Source organism: Pelodiscus sinensis, chromosome 3 (assembly GCF_049634645.1).
Source record: "Pelodiscus sinensis isolate JC-2024 chromosome 3, ASM4963464v1, whole genome shotgun sequence".
In the NCBI taxonomy this organism is placed as follows: Eukaryota; Metazoa; Chordata; order Testudines; family Trionychidae; genus Pelodiscus; species Pelodiscus sinensis.
In genome coordinates this window covers 181,004,700-181,031,502 of record NC_134713.1, presented here as the reverse complement: position 1 = coordinate 181,031,502, position 26,803 = coordinate 181,004,700, and the positions used below count along the sequence as shown (strand labels likewise).

The 26,803-nt window shown below is 42.3% G+C and overlaps 1 protein-coding gene across 1 annotated transcript in view; it reads right to left on the bottom strand.

Moving 5' to 3' along the window:
* Positions 1-4,629, bottom strand: part of PCSK2 (proprotein convertase subtilisin/kexin type 2) — a 195,680-nt gene extending 191,051 nt beyond the window's left edge. The window contains exon 1 of the mRNA XM_075925556.1: positions 4,260-4,629. Within this exon, the coding sequence (XP_075781671.1) occupies positions 4,260-4,439 (180 nt within the window). The 5' untranslated portion in view covers positions 4,440-4,629. The remainder of the gene's footprint in view (positions 1-4,259) is intronic.
* Positions 4,630-26,803: the final 22,174 nt, after the last annotated feature.

Here is a 26,803-nt window from a genome sequence, read left to right as displayed (position 1 = left end):
TAGCTTCTGGCAAATTGAGACTAGGGACACCATTCCTGCCCATCCTGACTAATCGCCATCGATGGACCTGTTCTCCATGAACGTATCTAGCTCTTGAATCCTTGCACTCAGAGCAGATCCCCAAACTGTGTTAGAATAAATGAAGACCGACAGCGAGGCCAGCTGATGTTAAGCAAAATGGGAAGCAAAACAGCTGCCTACTCAGGTAGGTATCTTGTCAAGCAATGCTGGATTTGGCCCATAGTTTGGAAGCAGCAATTACAACATGTTTTAAAATTTTAGAACCCTGGCCACTAATTGCTCAAAGCATTTCGTCTCTGCAAGATGAACAAAGGTGGAATATTTAGAGACAGTGGCATTTTGTCATAATATGAGATATTGTGTAGTTAATGAAAACAAATTGTAAAGGGTAATATATGTTACTTAAAAACCTACACACATCTGTAATGATTATGTAACCTTTGTGACTTATCTGCAATTGCTCCATGATAGAAAAACTAAGACCTGGGTATGAGGCTGCCACAATCAGGAAGCAGAATTTAGAGATTAGTTTCTGGAATCTTTACTGAGAAAAGCTATTTGTGAATATTGCTTTATTTCATAAACCAAAGTTTAATTTTCTTGAATAGAGAATACAAACACTAGGAAAAATGAAATATATAACAATCCTGCTTCACTATAGATAGAGATTAGACGACAATCTTTATTTTTCCAACTACAATTTATGGATTTTATAAAGTACAAGTCAGCTGTATGATATAATTTAACAGTCTTTTTATGTAATGAATAATGCAGAGTTGCCAAGTTCAGAATTTTATAATGAGTCTAACAATATTTCATTTTATTCTTCAAGTCCTAGGCACCGGACACTCAGGTTTCATCATTTTCATCTTCATAGCCTTCAGGGTTGTAGGCAAAAGCAAGACAACATGCGACAACAGTGCTTCAAGGATTCAAAAACAAGTCATGAGGCCTCAGAACATTTTTGTTATTTTTGAATGCTTATGGTTGGAAGGAGTGGGAATGTAAAGAAATGATTGTGACCATTTATACCAATGACCATTTTATGAGGAATTTTTATGAGGAGTTGTTTCGGGAACATGCAGATACGGTGGAGAGCTCTAATCCTTACAGATCCAAATACATCTTTAGAATGAAAGTAAAAGCAAAGAAGGGAGACTGTGTTTAGGATTATTTGAGATAGGATAAATTCAAGTTAAGATTTTCAAGAATCTATGCTGAATGCCAGAGTGCCAGTTCTACATTTAGACATCTGATTTTCAAGTTGGCTGAAGCTCACCACTTGTCCAAATATGGACAATAACTTACTCAGATTTGGTGCTGAAGTTAAAGCCTATGGGGTGTTGAACTTGAGCTTCTGGCTAGAGTTAAGAGAAGTTGCTGTATCTTCACTGATATTTCAGCCTCAGTTAAGTAACAATGGTCGGGTAACCACAGGTAAGAACATATTTTATTTTCCTGTATGGTAGACCTATCAGAAGGGGGTTTGACCTGTCAAAAAACAGCTAGAATGCATAATATCACCCCTCACAACAAGTTCATCAGTTATGTTTTACTGGAATTGTGCCAGTAAACAGCCTAGTAACTCATTTATCAGATTATGTAAAAAGTAAACAACCTTTCCCATATATATTATATATTTACATATATGATATTCTGTGCCTGTGAAGAGACAGATATAACACCAAATAAGTATGTTACAAAACAAGGGCTATAATATGCCAGCTTTACTCCTGGCGAGAAGCACCTTCAAAAAAAAACCCCATTGAAATAAGGTTGATTAGTGTCAGAGTGAGGTGCTACTCAATATGAGTACAGAGAGCAAAATTTGGCTTAAGTGAATAATTTGCCAGCCTGTCAAAAATAACTTTTGCAGTTGAAAAATGTAACCACAATCTGTACTGTCTGTGATATGGTTTAATTGTTTTGATATCTTCTGGATGTTTCATTATACACTTTGTAATAAAATTATCTATTGAAACTAATTGGCTCTGCTTATTATTTATATAGTGCCATAGTTGTAGGTACCTATCCTGAAGAGTTTAGAACTGAAGGACCCGATTCTGCATATACGTATGCCCTCTTTTAACTTTTTTGCACTGAGTAGTCTAAGTTGCCTCTGCAGGATCAAGGTATGAAAGGACACTAAATAAGACCAATGAAGACATGATAGATTCATCTCCTCAGTTCACAAACACTGAAAAAGCATAAAAGGAAGCAGAGATTGGAGCACTAAATCAGCACCATCAAACTCTGACAGACAGGCATAGTGAGGATTCCCCGTCAAAGTAAAGAGTAATCAGCTTCCTTTGTGTTATCCTCTACTACAGACCTGGCTAAATGAAACACATCTAAAAGACTGCACTGATATGCTCTGTGCCTCTGGAGCAGAGGGGGAAGGGAGAGCGGGACACGGAGAGAAAGCACAGGGTGGCTGGGAATGGTACCCCAAAACCTAGCAGTCTCCCAGTGCAGTATGTGAACTACAGCAGAATAGTTTGAGAGTGAGATTCCCAGAGTAGCCCTTCCCCACTTCTTTCTCACTGTCCTCTGAATTTTCCCCTACCTGGGTCACAAGAATATACACTTTAAAAAACAAAGGTGAAAATAAGCCCTGCCAGGAACCCCCATTCTCGCTAGTCAGTACCAACAGTGACAGGTCCCAGGACAGGGTGGTGAGGAAGCAGGCTGGAAGTTCAATGGAGACTGATGGTCAAAGAGTCACACCCAACAAACCCCAGCAGTGGCCAGCTGCTCAGCCATGGGATCCCTTCCAAAGTGCAAATTCCTGTTGCTAATAGAAGGATTTCAGCACTACCAACCAGCACAGTATCAGAGGCAGAGCTGGAAAGAGGCCAAAGTGATAATTTATTTTGCCTTCATTTCTCTAATGAAACCTCAGTGGAGCTGCCACGATACAGCCCAGATGCAGTTAGTTGCTCTGGAGAAGCCAGTCTCATTGCACGTTGGTTGTGATCTAAATGGAAGGGCCTGATCCAACACTCCCTGAAGTTAATGACCAGACTCCCATTCATTACAGGGGAAGTTGGATCAGGCTCTTTTATTGCATAACTACTGGGAAAACAAAAACACCCAAGAGCAGCTATGCTAACACAGTCCCTTTCCCTGTTTGCATATACACCAGTTTGTCCTTACCCTGACTGACAGCTGCACTGACTTCAAGCATTTAATCAAACCTGTTCTTTTAAAATTTATTATTACTATTAATTAGTATTATTATTATTATTATTCAGATAACCTGGAATAAGACACGTACTATGGGTTTAATTAACATTTGATCTGGAGAGATTGCCAGTTTGTGTTTGCTTGGGTGCACTTCACAGCGATCAGAAACAAAACAATGTCAAAAGGTGCTCTAAGTGCTCTCGGTCAAACAATTGTATAGGGTCAATGCGTTACATTTTATCAAGTTCCCTAGTCTTAAAATCTAACATTGTTCTTGGAGAGGAGCATGACTGTCCATGCCTCTGTCAGCCTGGCTCTCTGAGTGTCAGTGTGAAGCTTCATATTCAAGTTATGTAAGCTCCTTCGGCTAGTTACCTTTAAGTCTTTTATAGCGGTGCCGTTTTTAAGCCGTTTCAAATTCTGATCATTGCCTGTAGGTTTTAGGAAGCCCCGGGGTGTGCACCAGGCTTTCTTTTGTTTACCCCCAGAAATTGCCTAAGAGTATTTCAGGATGGGAGTTGAATTGGAGGATGTTTACAGAGCAATTAGCAGCTACTAAACTAATCGTGCGGGGAAACTCCTTGTTTTTAGTCCAAGAGGCACTGATCTGAGTCATACAGTGGCACTCCTGAGGAGTAGCTCGTAATGGATCTTTGCACCGCCACTATTTCAGGATGCTACACCTCAGGAGAGAGGGAGCAATTTTAAAGCGGCCCTGGTTTATTTTCATTCCTTTGCATTAACTTGCTCGCTGGGCTAACGGAGGGGTGTGTGTTCAAAGAAACGATTTGCTGAAGACGATCCCTTCTCAGTGAATACAAGGGGCACAGCCCCACACCCTCCAAGCATGACCTTACCACACACTGAAGGGCAATTTAATTCCACAGCCTATGTGTGGGGAGGGGTGGGGGGCACAGTGCCTGCAGTCGTAGTCTGCTGGGTTGAGAAATGCGTGCCCCGCTCTCCCCAGCGTGCAAGCGGCTGTTATCAAAACCAGTGCCTCCCGCCCCGGCCTGAAGCGGCCAGGCACTGGCCCCGAGCGCGGCGCTTACCTTCCGCGCCCCGCTGAAGCCGTATTCCGCAGCTAGCCGCCTGGCTTCGGGCTCGCCCCCTCGGCGCAGCTCCACCAAGAAATGGTTGGTGTAGACGGCTCTCTGCGCGGACGCCAGCAGGACGAGCGCCAGCAGGGAGAGCCCCGCGACCCGCCACCCTGCCCCGCCGCCTGGCTGCATGGTGCGAGGGGGAGACTGGACGCGAGCGCGGCGCTGCAAGGGGAGGCTCAGCGGGCGGCCGCGGCGTGTGCGCTCCCTCGGCAGCTGGCGCGGGGAGGCTGGCGGGGCTGCGCGCGGGGGGCTGGCGGCCAGATCTGCATTGTCAGCTCCTCCTCGCCGCTACTTCAGCGGCGGCTCCAGGAAAGCACCAACCGGGCGGAGGTGAGATTGCAGCGCTGCCAATCACGTGCGGGGAGGAGGCGCGGGGGCGGGGGGGGGGAGCCTTCCCCCCCTCCGCTCCCCCCCGCACGGCCGCTGCCTAACCCGAGGCGAGCGGAGCCCGCGGCGGCCTGATTCAGCACCCTGGAGAATTCCTCCAGCCCGGGGAGACACGCGGCGACCCGCAGCCGCGGTGGCCCTGGAGGCGAAGGGCTGCGTTCCCTTGGGCAGCAGAGAGGGGCTGGGGGGACGCAGGCGGGAGCTGCTCCCCGTCCCCCAAAGGCTCAGGGCAAGGCGCTTTGTGCATCCGTGCCCGGGCTTGCCCCAGCCCTAGCCCAAACCCAGCCAGCCCCGTGGCTCCGAGCCCCAGCAGGGATTTGGAGAAGGCTCTCGGACCGCAAGGAAAGGGCATTTGGTGCCACTGTCTCACCTGGCTCCCTCCCCTTCCCCCCCACGAGGATAGGGCGTCGCGTCTGTTCATGCTCACACAGCCCTTGTGTTATGTGCACCGCGAAGAGGTGCAGGTGCAATTTCGTCTCTGCTGGCCATTCGCTGGGTGCACGCTGAGCAGCGCAGAAAACCCCAAGAGCCTACAAAGTTGTGCCAGGTGCAGAGGGAAATAGCCAAACCAAACCTTCATGCCTGAACCCCTGGTGTCAAACGGAGCCACCCCCATTCAGATCTTTTAAATAAATGAGCGATATACTTACTGGCAGTTACTGTAGTAGACTTACTAGGCTTCCCCTATTGCTGGCTGCATGAGGAAGCAAACACATTTATGGGCATGAGAAGTATTCGTGTGTCCTACTTTTCATCACATTATGTGTACAGCCTACCTGCATGTATATTCAGTCCACCAAACTCTTAAAAGGGTATCTACTTTCTCTACTTCAGCACAGTAAGAGGAAGAGAAACAAACCATACAAGCTGTGAAAGTTGTAAGCATATGGTCATTTAAATAAGGCCATGAAGGATGAGGGTGGGGAACACACAATGCATGAACAGAGCTTCCTATAAAGGATACCACTTTAAGAAGGTGTTCTTTAGAAAGCAATTTTCAAAATTCCAGGGAAAATAAATAGCACAGAAGACTGTCCTATGGTAGTTGTTACATTTGGGTAATCCTGCAGATGTATCACTCAGAAAGGAAAATTCCTTCAGTTGTCCTATCCTATTTTAAAGAGGAAGAGCCATCCCCCGAGGAACAGAGAAAATACACTCCTTTGAGATATTACAGGTGTCTGTTATAGAGAGTGTGCAAAGTGGTTATTAACTTTGAAATAAACAGAGTGCTAGATTTGTGGTAATTCAGTTTACAAATGGTGGTAATGGAGTAGAAATTAAAACTATCTGCTTAAAAGAATTTGTAAAACAATCAAGATTAAAGGTATAAAGGGTGTCTATTTTCATTATCCTAATATACCTTAAAAGGAAGGAACAGATTACCACAGTGATAGAATGAACATCCAGAAACCAAATGGAAACTGATTCATTATGACAAATTACTGATTTCCTTCCTCTGCATAAATATCCCCTACTCAGACCAATCCATTACCTTTCCCAACAATTACATTCCTTTCATTTTTCTTACAAAAAGAAATCTGGAGTTAGTACAAGGCCAACAAAAGTTCAGTGCTTAGTATTTGGGAGCAGTAGAATTGGATGGCCCTGTGCCAAAGGTGGCCAGACATATCATAAAGTGAATTTTAGATGTGTTTTCCTCTGCATGTAAGCCAGTGGAGTTCTCTGAGAACAAGATTTAAATTGCTAAAATCTCTAATAGTGCTAGTAAGCATGTGAGCAGTGACATTTTGAAAAACTGAAAACAGAACATTACAATAATCCAATTGCACAGTTATGAAAGAATGAATCATCTGAGTGTCATTTTGAACAAGCTTGGGTCTCCCTTGGACATATTTTTTCTGAAGTTTCCAAATTAGAATATAACCATATTTCTCACTGGAATCTGAAGCAGCATCAAAGATAATACCTGGATTTGTAGCAACAGACATAAGGATAAATAAGAGGTTACAAGGAGGTTTGAAATGAAGGAGTCAAATGTATTTTAGCAATGACTGGCATGAGGTGGCATTGCTTCGCTTTAGAAAGCTAAACATTCGTGTTAGAAGGTATTAAGACAGGGAGCAAGAAAAATAGCATTTGAAGACAAACTAAGTGCAAGGAATTGTCACAATGCATTTACTATATACCCTGTATACTGGAGCAGGTATTTGAGCAAAGGTTTCCTCACAGCCAGGACATATAAATAAAATATAATAGAGCTTTGGAAAACACCCAAGAAGTGGGAGACCTTAGAGAAAAACTTATGTCATAATCACTTCAAGTAATGATCTAAACCCACTTCAAAGTAGTGCCATAATAAACAGGGTAGGTTTCCAAGGAATGCCTCCATTATAACCCTCAGTATCAAATCTTAGCCAAGATTATTCTCCTCAAAGAGAAAGACCCCTGAATATCTACTAGTCTCTTCTGCATCCTAACCCAGCGACTCTTCATTGTGTTTCAACCTACCTTCACTAAGCAGGAGCAGATTTTCTCTGGCTGCTATCACTGCTACTCTTCACAGATAACCAGATAGGTTCACTGAAGAATGACAGACATTGCTTCCTCTACACATACACACCAATCTTCCTCTTTTGTGCTTATCCTCGGGTCGGGGAACACATTTTAAAAAAGAGAATTTGACCCAGAAACAGCCAATATCTTAAGATTCATACAAGCCCCTTAAATACTGCTTCAGAGCTGTGTATTGACAGAAGCATAGACTGATACAGGGCCCACAAATTCAGCTCTTAGGCACTGACACTGCAGTAATGCCTGAAGTCATATAAGGGTCAAGGCTCCATTGTGCTAGCTGCTGTAATAAATTGAAAGATGCTAACACAATTGCCACTCAACTCTCAAATCTTAGAAAATACCTTAGAATGCCTAAAAAATACTATGAGAACAGCAGTAACATTTCTCAGTTAGCAAAGAGTTAAGGCTAGTAATTATTTCTGGTAGTGAAGAAATAATAGAGGGTACATATTCAAAGGGCATCCAGCCAGGCTCCACCTCTGTGTGCAAAAGTACATACTCACATACCTGCACCTGTACTTTGTAAATGCTAAATACTGAATGCTTGCATGAAATAGTGTAATATTTGTACACATGTTCATACTGGCACCCGTGAAAGTCACACAGGCCAATGGATTTTGCTGGGGTATGTTTTTAAATATGTACGTGCTTGCAACTACACTTGACCTCAATCCAGGTGTCTGTGATGTGGGAAATACTGTGGTTCAGTTCCCCGCATGGACTCCCAGACTCCACTCTCCATACCCAGCATGCTCCTGCACCCTCCTTCCTTCCCAGACCTTGCACCTTTACTCCCAATAACAGTTTAAATACAGAATAGTGGTAGAAATGTAGCCATGTTAGTCTGGTGCAGCTGAAACAAAAAACAGGACTGACAGGAACCAGCAAAACACACACTATTTATTGTACAAGTGCACTGGGTGCTGTAGTGTCAGTTGTCTGAGGAAGCATGGAATTATAAGTATCAACTGAATGATATGCACAGTAAATAGTGGACAATGATTAATATAATCAGTGAACTCGGTTTCACATATCAATTGTTATATATACTTTTACATGCATATGATCCAAAACATTGACAGATAGTTTTAAAGACTTTAACCTATGTGCCTATTCCATTATGAAGGATGAAGAAAGCAATGTGAAACCTTGTTAAATGATAGTTTTATAGAATAAATACATGGGAGCTGTGTGCATAAGCTCTCATTCACTAAAGCACATTTAACTTTAAGCAGAGGCTTAAGCCTTACTGACTTCATTGTGATTTAATTAATATAATTAAGTGTTTTACTAAATAGAACAACAAATAAATAGATGTGATTAGTCATGTGCTTAAGTGCTTTTCTGAATCAGGCCCTAAATAGCCAATGCTGATAGCTATCTTAAAGTGGTGAATCTAAATAAAAGTACATTGGTGAATTTTTATTAAAAAGATAAGCCTGTCAGATTCGACACTCTTGTTCCATTTTTATGCCTTGTTGAAAAAAAAGAAAGCATCTGCACAGGATGTCTGTGAGAGTGATTTTAGACCTAGAACTGCTCAAGAAATCAGTGAGGCTTGAAGCAGATGGCATCTCAATGGCATTTTAGGAGATAAAAATGGATGAAATGAGGATCCTCATGAGACTGGAGAATGCAGTGAAAAAGATCAGAAAACATGGTGGAGGGCCAAGGGAAAAGGAAACCCAAAAGGTTTCCCAAACAACGGGGGGAGCTGGTAAAAGGCCATGGGAAAACTAGAAAAGATACAGGGTTGGTTCAGAGAGGCACAGGTCAGATATTAGTAAGGTTCAAAATGACTAAGAGTGGAGCTCAGAAGGGGGAAATCAGAGAAAACTGCCCTCCAAAAATAACCAAAAACGGGCCTCTGAGAAAATCCAGTTAGCCAGGTATCAAAACATCTCATTTCTTCAGAAAAGTAGTGTGTATGGAAACCGCAAACTCACCTGTAAAAGAACAATAGAACTAGGGGGGAGAATAATAACATTATGTTGTAACTTCCACACCTTTTGTAATTTCTTCCTCCTTTGTATGAAAGCAGCACGGTGGGGCGATCATGTAGATAAAGCTCACACCAATACCTGCTGAGACCAATAAGACTCTAAACTGGAATCACGTGGATTTAACCTGAATAGAGCCGGTAGAAAAGTTTAACAACGTTATTGATGGGAAAATGCATTTTTGTCAATATCAGACTGTTTCTCGGAAACATTTTCATTTCTGTGCCCTTTTGAATGGGAAAGAGTCAAAATGAATTGTTTAAACTTACTGATTTAACTTCAGTAATATCAAAGTGTTTCATTTGTAATTTATATTACAGTTGCTCTACATTATCAAAACAAAACAACTCAAAGTTTCCAAACCAAATTTATTCTGAATTTCTATTCTGTGAAAAATATTGAGATTTCTATTTAAGCTCCTTGAGGCACGTACTGTTGCTTTTGTTCTGTGCTTGTACAATCCTTAACTCTCTGGTGTTCTGGTCCATGTGTAGCCATTATGACCATACAAATAATAAATGTTTGTTTCATTTTTGAGTGAAAATAAATTTCTTCCCCTCTCCCACCCCAACTCAAGACTTGAAAGTCATGGTACACTGAAGTTCCACCTTCCCTCAATATATGCATTAGCTGTTATGATTCAGGAAAGACTTACTCTTGTGTATTTGGCTCCTCCCTAGAGATCATCCTATTTTACATAGCAGAAGAGACTGTCGGAGTGGAATAACGTTCTAATGAGAGCATAAGTGCCTTTTTCCAGATTTTCAGTGCTACTGCTCTGTACATGTTGATTTTATCATCCGTCCCTGTTCCAGGAGCAGCATAGATTACACAGTACCAGAGTCAGTATAAGAAAGGAGACAAGATAGAAGCTGAATTTTTGTAAAAAAGAGGTGAGATGATTCTGAAAGAGCTGTGTACTTATCAGTCAGGAGCATGATATGGAGGAAGAAAGAGACTCTTTGTGTAATCAAGAAGATCTTCTTGTTAAGAAATTAGTGCTTTAGTTAGATGACACATTTGTTTATGGTGTGGAACAGTAAGCCACATTCATCATTAAGCTAAGCCCATGAAAGTAAATGAGAGGTGGTAGGGGTATATTTGACTGACTTCATCACTGGTGTTTTTCTCCCCCTCATCCCACATTTTTTTTAACCCCACAAAAACTGGGATAAGAATTCAAGACCCTGTAGTAGATGCTACCCATAAAGCACTAACACATTGGTTCTCTGTCAAGCCAAAACAACTCTCTCCCAGCAGTAGAGAAGGATAGGACACCCATTAATCTATAGTTAGGAAAAAGGATGAATATTATTGGTACAAGCACTTAGCAGATGTAGAGAGTTTAAAGTAACTTTTATTTCCCTTCCATGCAATAATTTTGGGGGTTTTGCCCGCTAACTGCTGCCTGGTCAGAACAGTTCCCTGTATTTAACAGATACTGTAAGGTACAAAATATACAACAGATAGTGTAGCTCCGCATAGTCGCTGACAAACTTTGTTCAATTGGCGTTAGGGTTGAGAATGCTCTTGGCTACATTCTCATTACATTTGCATGCCATCAGTAATACAGAATCCCTAAAAGGGGAGGGTTTGTGCTGAGTCTCTTAGGTTGTGTCTATACTGTACCATTATTTCGAGATAACTAGCACTATTTTGAAATGACAATGTGAGTGTCTACACAGCCATTCTGTTATTTTGAAATAATTTTGAAATAACAGACAGCTTATTCCGAAATCGGTAAACTTCCTTCTACAAGGAATGACGCCTATTCTGAAATAGCTATTTCAAAATAAGGCATGTGTAGACACTCCACTGCTGCTATTTCGAAATAGCCCCTCACGAGGGCCATTCTAAGTTATTCCCCCTCTCCCCCGTGCTTCCTGGGGCTCTAAGTCAAAATATCATGTCTACATTAGGGAAGCCTGCCTTGGACTAATTTTGAGGCTTCCCTGCAGTGTAACGTGCTATTTCAAAATAAGATATTTCAGAATAACTATTCCAGAATAACTTATTTCAAAATAAGTGTGCAGTGTAGACGTACCCTATTAGAGAGAGAGCTAAGACAATATCTACACTGTGAGCTAGAGAGGTGATTCTCCTGCTCATGAATAGACTGGTGCTTGCTCTCCTTAAGTTAACATGAGTACAAGTAGCAGTGTAGGCATGAGTATACAGGTATCAGTAATGAAGATATGGCTGAGTCTGAGTGCAAGTTCAGCTGACACGAGTGGGAATGCACTCAGTGCAGCTCATCTGTGCCTCCGCTGTGGTTACACTGCTATTTGTACCCACATGCACTCAAGGCGAGCTAGCACAAGTATGTATATTCGTGAAGGGTGATTCACACTCCTACCTTGTAGGATAGACATAGTCTAAGTTGACATGAAGCCCTGCTTATCCTGAGCTGCTCTGGGAGCTCCAGCCTAACGTAAACAGTCATTGGGACCTGTCGCATTTACAACAGAAGGCCCAGGCTGCCCTTCCAGGAATCTCTGTAAAGCTACATGTTGTGGCTTACCCCAACATGCCCCACCCCAGATACTCCCTATACTTTAACTTTGCAAAGAGGGCATAAGAACATAACAACATAAGAACGGCCATACTGGGTCAGACCAATAGTCCATCTAACCCAGTATCCTGTCTGCCAATAGCGGCAAATACAAGATGGAAGGAGGGAACACAACAGATAATCCTCATGTAATCCCTCACCTGTCACCCATTTTCAGAGACAGGGCCGGAGTGAGGGGTGGGCGAGCTGGGCAGCTGCCCGGGGCGCCAACCGATGGGGGGTGCCTGATGGCAGCTGTAAGGGGCACATAGCGTCCCTTATAGCTGCCATCAGGCACCGCACGCCTGGCTCCCGCAGCGCCAGCCCTGCAGCGCCGGACAGCAGCACCCTTTGCCAAAGAATCAATGCCCACAAAACAGATATTAGACAAGATCACAAAGAAAAAACAGTTTCTTGCCATTTCAACCAGAAAGGTCATTGTCTCAATGACTTGATTACCTGCATCCTGCTTCAAGACCTTTTAACACCAGACTTGAAAGTGAATCCTCTGAACTGTCATTCATGCTTAAATTCGACACTTTACACCTAGGTCTAAACAAAGACATTAATTATCTTACCCATTACAAAGATAGCTTCTCCAATTATCACCTCTAATATCATTAGCTCACAGACATTTACCTCCCCTCCTCATCCCCCTTCTGTTCTGAAATTTGATTTGTCCTTTTCATATGTGTTCCTTTTTTTTTTAATTGCATCCTTTGGTATATATGATTGTGCCAATTTTCTTCCACTATTTGATCTGAGGAAGTGGGTCTGGCTCACGAAAGCTCATCACCTAATAAACCATCTTGTTAGTCTTTAAAGTGCAACATAGTCCTGTTTTTAGTTTCAGCTACACCAGACTAACACGGCTACATTTCTAATCCTCCCACAGCATTTGCAACATAAGCCACTTAGCAAATCAATGCTGTGAAGTGCCCATTTTGGGGGACTTGTCCCACCAGCAGTGCTCCCAGTAAGCTGTGCACTTGTGCATCCACTCAGGAGAGATTCAAATGCTGCCCAGGAAAGATGGAAAGAGCTCAACACTAGCACAGTCCAGTGATTAGGGCACTCCCCTAAGATGTGAAAAGCCCATAGTGAAATGCCTCTCCACATCAAGCATAAGGATGAATTATATCTGTGCCTCCAACATCCTTGATGACTTCTCTAACCACGGGGTTTAAGGTTATAAGGGAGGCCTGCACCGGAATCATTTTGTATAGCACTGCAGATGCATAGAATTATTTATAATTTTTAGACTCGTCAGCCATGTTTTAATCATTTCCCTAATTAAAATTCAGCCTCCCATATCTCAGGCATGTCTACACTGCATGCTTATTTTGGAATAAGATATTCCAAAATAGCTTATTTCGAAATAGCACGTCTACACAGCAAATGCCCATTGAAATAGCGCTTTGCTAATTCAAAATAGAGTGTCCACACTCATTGGATGCTGAATCACACTTAAGGCCACCTGGAAACACTTTGGGCAGGGCATCAGGATAGCAGTCACTTCCTGGAGCTGCTGCCTGAGGCTATCCGAGGCTTGTGCTTAAAGGGACCCCCCTGTACAGTTATGTCTCAGGCTCGTCTCCTTTGCCTACTTCCATGAGGGGCGGCAAACTCACACTGCGTACTCTGCTTGCCCTTGCAGATGCCACAGCACTCTCAACATACAGCTAGAGAAGCAGGAGCTAGGACAGGAGCTGGGGCAGGAGCTGGAATCAAGATGGTGATCACTGCCTATAGAGCAGCACAGATGAGCCAGCCCTGCTCCCTCATCACCTACCAGATCTGGAGGTGCAACTGCAGGTCCTCCATTCTGTGATCCTGCTGCTCCAGGCAGCGCTGCAGGACACACAGGGTTGTTATATGCTCTCTCTGGAGGTCCTCATGTGGTCTCCTGTGCCAACAAGTCATGCAGGGTTGGGAGGCAGCCATGGGAGGTGTCAACCATGCTGCTTTCACAGCTGGTCCAGCTCTGTAGAACAATGAGAAGGTCAGTCAGTCAGTCCTGGAGACACTGTGCATGAAGCTTAGTCCTCATCTCTGAGCCGAGACCATGAGTTCTTGGCTCAGACGAAGGCTATGTGCTTTGAGCAAGGCCATCTGTGGCCTAGACAGTGAGTCCTTTATTATAGGGGCACAGATGTCCCAGAGGGAGCCTCATTAACCCCATGTCCTGGGGACAAACAAGCATGGGAAGGGGCTGGCCAGACTGGGAGCCTGCACTTTTTGTGCAAAAGCATCCTTGCCAATCTAGATGCTCTTTTGCGGAAATACTTTTAACGGAAAAACTTTTCCGTTAAAAGTATTTCCGCAAAATCATGCCAGTCTAGACGTAGCCATATTGTATGTGATAGAGACAAAGTGCTTTATATTTCATTCATGCCATCTCAGAGCTGAATTTTGAGGCAAAACAATTCTTTCTTTCGCGTTAAAGGAGCAGTCCCAGTTGGAAAACACAAGCTACTTCTCACTGAAAATGATTGAGATTGTCAGAAAGAAGATTTCATGCAGACATCCAGGGACTATGACTATGACGGCCAAATGAATTAATAATTGTGCAAATTCACCTGTCTATGTTGTTATTTTCTCCATCCTTTTCCATCTGTCTATTCGCCTGTTTCACATTGTGCAAACTCATAAATTGTAAGTAATCCAGGGCAGGGGATTGCCAGTGTTATCGGTTTGTTTGGTATCTAACCGTCCATCCCAGAACAGGATTCGTAAGTGCTATTGCAACAAAATCTTGGGAAACAAACATGGGGGATTTTCAAAGGCGTAAGGATAAAGACAGATATGTGGATTCTAAACTCCTATTTGTGCCTTTGAAAATCTTCTCTCAAAGCAATAATTTTGTCTGGGGACATATTTGGATTTTTGGCATGAAAACAAAAAAATCCACTGAAAGCCATTTTGGTTTGGTTTGTCTTCAGTGATGTCTCTGCTCAAATCTCTGGGTACCCTAGGAATGTGTATCAGCATGAATAGGTATATATTTGTCAGTGCATCTTTATAGAGAGTAGCATCTGGCTTCAGAAGTAATTCTGTTGAGTGAAAGCCAAATGGAACTATTCATGGAGCAAAGTACTACTCAATACATGGAAGAGCAGTCAAATCTAGAGCCATATAAGCCAAAAGAATAATAAAACCAAAAGGGAAAGGAGAACACTTCATTTGTTTCAGCCAAACAACATTTGGAGGACTCCTTTTAATAAGGAAAACAATGCTTTTCTGCCTTAGAATTCCAGAAAAAATTGGGAATGCATGACTTTAGGAATGAGTTCTAATGTACTAGAAATAACACAGTCACCGATCTCTAACCATACCTACAAGCTGGGCAGTCATGACAGAAAACTAGAGAAAGCCAGTGCATGAGCAAAAGATAAGAAGAGGATTCTTCAAAAATCTGGCAATGACAGAAAGTCAGATTTTTGCACTCTGACCCCTGCTATGTAATTAGATTTCCAAGCAGAAACATTTTAGCCATCAGAACGGCAGGGTTAGCATGGAGGGCAACCTTTAGAATAATTTGTCAATGCTATGCCATTTTAGAGGATCGTGATGATAACTATCTTTATTTCATTCAGTGTGAAGTGGGAGGAAAGCTAAAAACTAAGGACTAGTACATGCAAAGGTATCGGAACAATCCCCAGAGTGTGGTTTTATTCAGGAAAAAGCACAGAACTGCACCATAGAGCAATAAAAGGGAGCCTGACCTGCCATCCCAAACACACCCAAGTCTTTAGGCATTATGCTCCAGTAGTTTAGGGCACTGGCATACTGAAACTTGAGTTCTATTCCCACCTTGGCTGCTAATTGGTTGTGTAACCATGGGAAAGACATTTCACTGCCCTATGCCTGTGTTTCCCCTCTGATCTTTTGTCAGTTTTGATGTCAGCTCTTCAGAGCAGGGCTGCCTCTTGCTATGTGCCAGGCAACATACAGACACTAGCACCCCAGCCTCGTGGGTTCTCTGGACACTATTGTAACACAAACAATAAAAATGAACTCATTTGGCATAAGTGGTTGGATTGTACAGTGGTTTGATGTGGTTGGTACTTACGGCCAATTCCTGCCCCCCATGCTCAAGAGTCATCCCTTCAAAGTCACTAGAACTACTCACAAGAGCAAAGGGAACTAGACTGCACTCAAGGTCGGCAAGTTTGCCTGGGGAGTCCACACATCCCCCAATTAACCTCACCCACAGAGAGAAGCTTCTGAATGGGAAAATTATCGATTCCATCTTCTAATTCACAGCAGAATATAGACTAGTTCAAATAAATGAAGCTAATAAAGGCCATTCATTGAAACACATCATGTATTTCATTGACTTCATTGAAATACATCTTAGATATTGATCAACCATTGGCAATTCAAGGAAACAAAGGACAGCCATGTGAAAGATACAGAACAAAGCTCATTTTCCAAGGTGCAGCTCCCTTGTGGTGTTGTATTGGTGATGCCAAATCGTACATCATGAAATCAAACATCTGTATCACCATGTCTGATCATTTGCAGGATTATTGCTGAAATATAAAGTGCATCCTGAACATTAACCATCAAACAAAGGATGCCTTTTAAAGTAAGGGACAAATGGTGACCTTATTCATTAGAAAACAATGAGTTACCACCAGGCCTCAGATGCTAGAAGAGGGACAGATTCTAATATGCTTATACATACCACGTACTAGTCTCGGAATCTGGACTTAAAGTGTTATGACACAAGCAGGTAACAGTGACATGAGGAGCTTTTTGAGATAGGTACTGGCCACCCTATTTTGAGGCAGATACAAGTATGATCCTCACCCACTGATAAAACTGGCTCTGAGCAAATTTGTATTTGCTACCCCCCCACCCCCATTTAGATGAACAGGACCCCTACTGGCAAGTGGGGGATGAAGGCTGGAGCCAAAAGCTTTTGCAGTGTTTATTTTTTCTAAACCCTAACCCTTTGTACTTGTGCATACCTGCAAACTCTCAAGCCCAGATGCAGAGAATAGAGGCAGCATATAAAGAGATGTAGTGGCCTTGAACTGAAACACTTTCAATGTGGAAGTAATTCAGTGTTCCTGTGTTGGATACATAGCCCTCCTAGCAGGATGTACAAGCTGTAACCAGGATAGTGGACTAGAGGGACAGAATCAGCTGAGGCATAAAAATGTAGTATTTAGTACAACAGTGCTAGCTGATATTGCTACTCAGTCAAAGTCTACCATAACGACAAACAATGGATAAAGTCTTGGGCCCACTGAAGTGAATGGCGAAACTCCTACAGACTTCATCCAATATTGTTTTAAATGTTTATGGACAGGTCAAAGTAAATAGGTAATGACGCTCAAAGGCACTTGGAAGAAGGCAAGAAGCAAAAGTAAGTAATATTAGTAAAAGCCTGATACTGGATCGGATGTTGGGTCCAATAAATCCATTAAAACTAGTAATCTCATTAGGCCCTGGCCAAGAGCATAGCAAATTTGGGATTGACTTAAAAAAAGGAAGAAGTAGAAACCACCAAAACAGAATATGCATCCTGTTACTTGTAGCACTGTCTGAACAGTAACTTTTCATATATATATTTTGTCACTATGTAGTATTACTCTAAATTTTGGAACACACTTTCTTACTAAGCTGAAATTACTCTAGCTGCTGGTAAAATTCTCAAGTTACACGGTTTTGGTGTCCGCCATATCTGGAGTAATAAGAAAATCAAACACAACTGAAACCTCTCTAGTGGTAACTGAAGATACTACATTTATGTATTGACTGATCTTTACTATACACAGACAGATCTTCTACCCCAGGTTCCCAGCCTTGACCTTCTACACAATAATGCAACCACCTCCCTCCCCCAAATCAGAAGTTTTTATACAATCTTAAATCCTTCAAACACCACCGCCCCCTCCCCTTCACTCTCACCCACACCCCACTCTTTGGGAGTCAGGGAAAAAGTGAGATCCCTGAAACCTACACTTGCATTTTGCAGATTTGTGATTGAAAAGGTATTTTCCCCTGACTCACTGCACTTTGTACTGAATGGCCGGGCTTTGGGATTTGAACAGAGAGATTAAAAGCTGACTTTTCATTTTTTCCCTCTTGATCTGTGTGTTGTATGTTACATTTGCTAATGAAAAACCATGTAAGAAGAGAAGGGGAAGTAAAAAGGCATCCCCTTTCATGCTATTTTCCAACTCTGGGTGACTTTTTCAATCTGTATATCTATATATTAGAGTGTGTCTGTCTGTGAGGCCTTTTGTTCAAGGACTCCTCCTAAATGATAAGAGCTAGGATTACCAAATTTGATAAGCAGTTTTCTCTTCTACTTAAAGCAAGGCCAGGGTTTGGTTGTACCAAGATAACTGGAAGCCCCAGGAAAAGGACAGTTTTCCATAACATGCAAAGGGACGGACTTCTGTTCAGGGGATGGGATAGGAGAGTGGCCACTGGGAGTATGTCTACATTGCAGAGTTTTTTCAGAAAAACGGCCATTTTTCCCCAAAAAAATTCAATTACGTCCGCACTGCAATTGCGTTCTTTTTTTTTAAAAAATCGAAAGAACAGAGGGGATTTTCCGACATTGGTAAACCTCTTTCTACGAGGAAGAAGCCTCTTTCCAAAACAACTCTTTTGGAAAAAGGCATGTGTGGACAAGGAAGAGAAAGTTCTTTCGAAAGAAGAGGAAAGAGGAAAAAGCACAGGTGCCCTGGTGGCTACACTGTCCATAGTAATCACAGCTTAAATGTGAGATAGTGTCCATTCAGTGTGGACACTATCTTCCGAAAAAGCAAATCACTTTTTCAATGCGCGTGGCTAGTGTAGACATTCTTTCAAAAGAAGCCTGCAGTCTAGACATAGCCTGAGGGCAGTGAGCCCGCAGGGGAGAGCTGCCCTGCAGAATGTCCACTGGGGGGAGATTTACCTGCTGGCAGACTGGATAAGTAGCCTCCCTGCCCAAAACCCTTCATCCATCCAACCCTTGGCTACAGCGCTGGATGCAGGGGAAAGAACAGGGCAGGTTGGAGGGGTATCTTGGGGAGGGAAAGAACAGGTCCTGGGTGGCCTGCGGGAGATGGAGGGAGAAAGAACACAACAGCCTCCTGCACACAACACATCCCACCCCTATGGCCTTGCCCTGAAGGACCCAGGCAACGCTATATAAGTCTGCTAGTAGCACATAAGTGATTTAGGAGCCTAAACCCCATTTTGAAGTCACTTGGCAAGACAGGCTCCTAAATCACATGGAGAGTTTCCCCTAATCCCCATTTTGAAGTGTGAGTTAGGAGATTAACTCTGAGTGAAAGTTAACTGGAGACAGATGCCTCAGTCCTATAGTCCCTTTTTAAAACAGGACTTAAGGCAAAGCCTCCAAAAGTGATGGAGTCTATGTCTCGCTGCTAAACTAAGAGCACACATCAGAAACAGTGCCATGTTCAATTCAGCCTTCTCAAGGGACATCCAAGAAAGACACTGTAAATTTCCACAAGAAACACTTGGGACTATTATCTCATATATAGTGATTACTTTCCACTCATCTTACAGACACCTTAATTCCCCTGTTGCCACTATTTGAAGATTCATTCCATCCTTGAGATGCAGCCTCTTGTAGTATAAATGCTGAGGGATCCACCTACCTCTCGGTTTTGAATGACAGAATGAAGATTCTGCACTTTCATTTTGTATTTGATTCTCTCTGCTTCAAACAACAAAGCTCTGATCTCTGATAAAGGGTCAGCAATGGAGAATTCCACAAAGCTCACAAACCGAAGACCAACTGCAGCCCTCAGGACATTCATCTTAATAACTAATGTCATAACCAGCCACTCTTGTCTCCGGAAGGAGTTGGTTTTTAGCTTCCCCAAAGTGCAAAGTTCCTTTCAGTGGTAATTTGTGACCATTTCAGGCACTTAGTGTCAAAGCTAAACTGAGAGCTTTTTAACAGTAGCAAACAAAGCAATGGAGAATATTTTCATTTTCAGTCTCCAAATTGGCCTGGGACATATTTCAGAAGTGAAAGAATGCTCCAAGAGCAGATAAATTCTCTTCCTCCACTGCCCCTCCCATTAAAATGCCTTCTTGGCCCAGGAGTGGAATGTACAAAGGTCCATTTTCTAGCCAAGGTGAATGAGGAACAGAGTTTAACTGACTCACCAAAGCACATCAAGGCAGTTTGTGGCAAACCCAAGGACAGAATACTGATCTCTAAGCTAGCAGAGCCCATTTCACTCACCCAGCTACAATGCCTCTCATGAAAATTGCTTTCAATCTCTGTAATTAGGTAACTACAACTGTATAATCAAGCAGATAGTATCACTCATCTTTCTAAAGTACTGAAGCACCAAGAATGAAGCAGCTCTTTGGAAGTGTAAAACATTCTCCCTGGCCCCATTTGTCAAAAGGAGTAGTTAAGACCTTGGATACTGAGAAACATTTTACTCATTTCACTGAATTGGTTTAGAAACTAATGTAGATAAATTGGTGCAACTCATGTGGGCACTCAATTTCACCGCAACAGATTCTAAATGGATGTGTAGAGGTCGGTAAAATTTGGGTGTCTATTCAAGGCCTACGCTACAAAAGTCTATTGACTTAGCTTAGCAAAATGGTTTGAGTTTCTAAGCAATGGTCTCTCTCCTCTCTTTTTTTCCTTTCCCAGAATGAGACCCCTGACAGGTGCTCATCACCCATTACACCTACTTCCCACTCAGGGGATGGGTTCCCTTCCAAAGGATGCAGTTCTTGAGGGATGATTTTCTTCTGGCTGGTGGACCCACCTGGTTGAGGAATGCCATTGGTGTATCTATTCCTTCCACATTCTGGCGTACATCCCACAGAAATTGTTGGTGAAGAAACCTGAGTGTGGATCCTGCATTATGGACACAAAACAATGTTAAGAACCACTGAGGTTCACAGGCATTTTCAATTTTATTTTTAGCAACTATCACAGTGTGGTGCTGTTACACAGGGAAATACTGCATATGTGTGTATCATTATTAAGAAATAAGAATATAAGTACATACTTTTAAAAACTGATTGGTATTCGTGTCATGTTAAAACTATTCACAGTATATTTGAAACAATTACTCTGACCACAGGTTATAAACAGGAAGACCCATCTGATAATGAGGCATAATCAACACTACTGCAGTAAATTGAACTAAGTTATGCAACTCCAGTTACACGAATGACATAACTGGAGATGATGTAGCTTAGGTCGACTTACTATGATGTCTACAGCACACTGTGTCAATGGGAGATTCTCTGTGTTGACTTACCTTACTCTTCTCATTCTGGTGGAGAACCAGAGTGTGCTCAGTCATTGATTTAGTGCAGTGGTCCCCAACCATTTGGGGTTGCCGGGCGCCAGGGGGCGTTGCCGTTCGCCCCCCCATAGCCGCATTCCCCGGGGCCGGTGCTCTCCCCTCAAGCGCCGCGCGCCCGGGGCCGGCGCTGGCGCTCTCTCCCAAGCGCCGCGCGCCCGGGGCCGGCGCTGGCGCTGGCGCTCTCTCCCCCTCCTCCCCCAAGTGCCGCGCGCCCGGGGCCGGCGCTGGCGCTCTCTCCCCCTCCCCCTCTCCCTGCCCCATGCACCGCGGGGAGTCAATCCGCGGCGTCCCCGGGGCCGGCGCTCACCATGCGCCACGCGCCAGGGGCCGGCTCCGGCACCGTGCATGCGCCACGTGCCCGGGGCCAGACCAGCCCTGAGCACTTGGCAGGCGCAGACAAATGCCCCCGCGGGCGCCATGGCACCGTGTTGGGGACCACAGATTTAGTGGGTCTTCACTAGACCTGCTAAATTGACCTCCTCCCACCCTCTGCGTCAATTGCAGCAGCACTGTTCTACGGTTAAGTGTAGACATGGACTGAGTATACCCTCTGAACAGCAAAAAGAGGCATGATCTTGAGATTAATCATGTGAATTAGGAAATCTGAATTCTTTTCTAGGCCTATGAAAATGACAGACTGTCTTATTTTGGCAAGCCATGCAAGATCTCCAAACCTCTGTGTCCTCCCCTATGAAATACCAGCTTAACCACTTGCTACCTTATAGCCTTAAACAAGTCATATCATCCTCTTGTACCTCAGTTAACCCATTTGAAAGTTTGGATTAAAAATGGGACTTCACTTATATGTTGCATTTGATGAGCCAAGGTATTTTACTAAATAAATTACAATTAATTGTTTCTGTAGTAAAAACACAAGATAGGATTTAGATATAGTAATTTTGTCAATAAACACATATCTTCAATGAACTGTAAGATTCATTGTGTAAATTGTAAAACAGCTTTTTGAGTACCACTCATTTATTACTGTTTAAATATTTGCTGTTCCTACATGGTAGGCAAAAGTAGAGATCCAGAGCAGCATTTTCTCAAAGTGTAATGGTTTTCTGAAAAGTCTATCAGCATGGCATGACAGCCAGCAAGCAAATTGTAGCACCCAAATTCATGCTAGGCAAGAACTAAATTCTGTGGGCTGAATAAATGCCAGGCAGCATATTACCAGAATTTAAAATTGGCTTCCATAGACATCTTATCTTTTGTCATTTCTCGTGTATGCCACTACCACCCATCGTGTTCTGCTGCATGCAGCTCATGGGCATTGGATCCTGATCATCATGTGAAATCAGATTTACTGTTCCATTTTAACTGAGTGAAAGTGAGGACCGCTTGGAAGAAAATAAAGCCATATGGTGAGCAAGCTCTGATCTGATTTGTTTTAATGAGAGAGGGGTTTTCCAGCACAGGAGATGAAGGCTTAATTGGAAGCTGCAATGGTGTTGCAGAGTAAGATCACCCTTTATATGTGTAAAAGCCGACAGGCAGCACTACTCAATAAACAACAGCAATTTGCTGTATTTTGAAGCAAGTCTAAAACTTTTGCTGATTTTTGGACTCTTAACAATGTCTACACTACAAGTTTTTGCAGCAGAGAGTATGCTAATGCTTTTTGCGCAAAAAGAAGCAATGTAGCCGCTTCTGGTTTGCGCAAGATCCTCTGCCAGAGAGGCATAAGGATCTTGCGCAAAAGGGTTTTTTTTGCACAAAATGGAAGTGGCTACACTGCTTCTTTTTGCGCAAAAACCCTTGCGCAAAAAGCATCAGCAGAAAATATGTTAATGACATCGCGACTCATGCCAATGAGTCTGTCATTAGCATACTCTCTGCTGCAAAAACCTTGTAGTTTAGACAAAGCTACTCCCATGCAGGCTAAAGCCTTCTGTTAGATTCAACACATAAATGATAGAGAAGTGATATGAATTATATTTAGACTATGCTGAAATAGGTAAATGTGAAGTTCAGGATGCTTCCGTCGGAGAGTCTTATTCTAGGAAGCCAGTTCTACCTCACAGCTCCTTGTGAGGTCAATGGAAAAGTCACTGGGGTAAATGAGGCAGAAACGCTGAACCACTTTCATACTGTGGCAAATAGATCTCTCCAAAAAGATTATGGCCCTGATTCTGCTCTCCGGTACCTTCATGACATCCTCAGGGTACTTATACTTCTCAGCAGAAGCCGGCACTGTTTGTTTTGGTCCTAAAGGAGCCAATTAGTCACTACAGAGCCTACAATAATACCCCCACTCACTACCCTAATTTGACTTCACTGTCCAAATACTGCCAGAAATGAAGAGAGAAATCCTTGTGTGGAATAACTGAGTTGCAGCAGCCTCCTCAGGTGCAGAGCCAGTAGGAGACGACAAGTGGATACACTTATTCTATTTCTGACACATTCTTGAATATAAAACCCCAGTGTAAATAACAGCAATTCAGGAGAGGATCTGAGGCATTTCTTGGAAGATTTAAGAGGAGGATGCTGGTCTTTCAGTTGGAGAAAATTCTTCTTGTCAAGGTCTCAGAGCTTGCCTCGTGTACAACCCATTGCTAAGAAACAAGGGATATAGCCCACAAATACCACAAATCCTTGGGCATGCACAGCCATCCATGTGAAATCATCGTACCTGTGCACTGAGTCTAGACCTGTCCTGCTCTGCTGCTCAGCACAATGATCTCATTAGTGCTCCACAGCAGGTGCCTCTTTCTCGGATGGTAGAAGTTGTTATGGACACTTGTTATGGACACTTTCCACAGAGTTAACAGGCTGTAGCTATGTTCACTCACCTCTACTATTTTCACTGGGTGCAGCAGGCTACGTGGAGGCTCTGACCCAATGCAGGCCAGCCCACCACAGAACCCACTCTCTATTATTTCATATACACCCACCCTGCGAGTTCTGCAAAGAACCTCTGAAGGACAGTGCCATGAAAGTGACCTTCTGCAAAGGGAGAGTTAGATGAACAGGAAGATGTTAAGGGCATATTCTAACCCTCAGAACTTATTTTAGCCTGGCCCTCATGGGCATCACTGTCCATTTCACTGACATGCAGACTGAGTAAATACCAAAGCAGCTCAGGTTCCTAAGATTTTGGCAACGGAATTTAAATGGCTCAAAAGCAGAATGTGTATATCTGCAAAATGCCAAGTTACTTGCAAAAGGCTTTTTGGTTTCAGTTTTTAGTATGGTTTGTTAATTTGATTTAGGAAAAATAATTAGGTCATGCCTAGAGTCCAGATTGTAAATCCACATCTACATGCCTAAATAAACAGCCTGGTTTTCATCAGGACTGAGCATACAGGAGCTTCTACTCTTTTCAGTCTTGCTTGGTGTAAGTAAAGGCAGATTTTTGTCATACCCTTAAACTAAATAAATGTATGAGCCAATATTATTTGATCAGCTATTTTAATTTAAAGATGAGAAATATACTCCTGTAGAAATTAATACAAATTAGGCAGGTAAATTCTTTATCCTAAAATTGCTTTGCTTGATTTCTCTCTCATTGCTAAGTGACCTTTTGATCTTACAGTTTTCTTTTTATCTTTTTTTTCCTGTGGTACCTAATAGAACAGGAGCTACTCACCCAAAGCAAGGGAAATATTCACTTTCAAAATTATTAAGTGCTACTCAATTAACCTGAAAGGCACTGATGGACATACAGCTGATGGCAGACACCTTCCCGTAAAACTGGAGTGTGATAATCATATTCCTCAGCTTCTTATGGCTCCAAAACCAGGGCAAAATTTACCACTAGAAATGGCCTTTGCGATCCCAGTTGAGGTCTCCCAATTTCCTGTACAAACACATGCCTGACACATGGCAGAGCCAACCAATGTCTCTGAGCTTTGACATGCATTTTTCAGAAGAAACTATGAATAAATAAGAATTTATTAAACTTCTAGAGCACAGAGGTTAATTGTGACGTGTGTTCGGAGTAAGAACTGAGGATTGTCAGAGATTGCTTAGGGAGGTGAGAGAAAGCACTGCTCGCATCGTCGTTCTACTCTGGCATTGTTATTCTCCAAGTCATTAACTGGCTCTCAACTGGAGGCAGCAGTTATGCAAGAGAGTATTTAATAATAAGAGGAACAAATAGCAAAAAAAAAAAAAAAAAAAAAAAGTAAGAGAAAAGCACTGAAGGAAGAAGTAAAGGAAAACAATTTAGTCAGGATTCAATTTTTGATGGTGCACAGTTTGAGTTCTAACTCACAGCAAGAGATATTTGACATTTTCATCTTCCAGGATTAGCACTTGCAAGTATTGATTTAAACCAGGATTTATACCATGACTGTCATTTTTATGAAGCACACAATAAGAGAGATTAACAAGAAATTGCAAAGCATACCAACTCTAATCAGTTACAGCCTGCTTTCATTTTAAATGTGCAGTTGGGCTGTGAAAAACACACACACATGTACATGAAGGAGCAGGAAGCAAATATTCTGTCAGAGGAAACTAAAAACTATCACCATGACATGGCACATTAGAAAGCTGTTTCAGACAAAGAACGGGTTGATAATTCATTGTGCTATTTTTAAATAGCATTACCTAGCCTGGATTACGATTTTCTTGAAAATTAAATGCATATCTGTTTACCGTGTGTTCCACAATGAACAAATGTATACACCCTACCCCAGCACCTTGCAAAGAATAAGTAATGCAATCATACTCTTATCACTGTGTGTAAATATTACTATTTTATAGATAAAAGCAAGAAGCCAATTAGACTGATAACTATTAACAATAGCTTCAGAGGGGTAGCCATGTTAGACCATAATTGGAAAAACTTGAAAAACAACGAATAGTCTAGCAGCACCTTAGAAACTAACAAAACATGTAGATGACATCATGAGCTTTTGTGGGCACAACCCACTTCTTCAGATGAATGGAGTTATTAAAGGTCCAGTTTAATAACTCCATTCATTTAAGAAATGGGTTGTGCCCACAAAAGCTCATGATACCATTTACATATTTTGTTAGTCTCTAAGGTGCTGCTAGACTATTCGTTGTTTTTTAACTATTTTTTTAACTATTAACAATGTTATTTTGCTCGCTCATATGATCTCAGAGGGTCACTACATTCTCTGCTAAACCAAAACATTAAAAGCATGAAGGGAAATGTGCAGCTAAAAACAGTTATTTACTTCTATGGGAGTTTTGCTTAATGAATTATAAAATCAAAATCAATGGAATTATAGAACTAAAAGGGATCATGATTATCTACACCATTTCTGACAAATTTTTCGCAAACTGCTCTTAAAAGTTTGTTAAAAGAAGGATGGTTTATGTATTTGAAAACAATTATGTCATCTCTCAGTCTTCTCTTGACAAAACCCAGATATTTTCCATTTTTCCTCATTGATTGTATTTTCTAGACTTTTAATCATTTTGTTGCTCTTCTCCAGACTTTCTCCAATTTGTCCATATCTTTCTTTCCTCAAATGAGGTGCCCAGAATTGGACACAATACTCCAGTTAAGGCTTAATCAGTCCAGAGTAAAGCAGAAGAATTACTTCCCGTGTCTTGCTTAACTCGCTCCTGCTAATATATCCCAGAATGCTTTTTTGTGGAATGGAGTTGCATCGTTGACTCATATTTAGATTTTGATCTACTATGACCTCCCAGATCTCTTTCCACAATGCTCCTTCTTAGACAGTTATTTCTCATTTTGTATGTTCACAACTG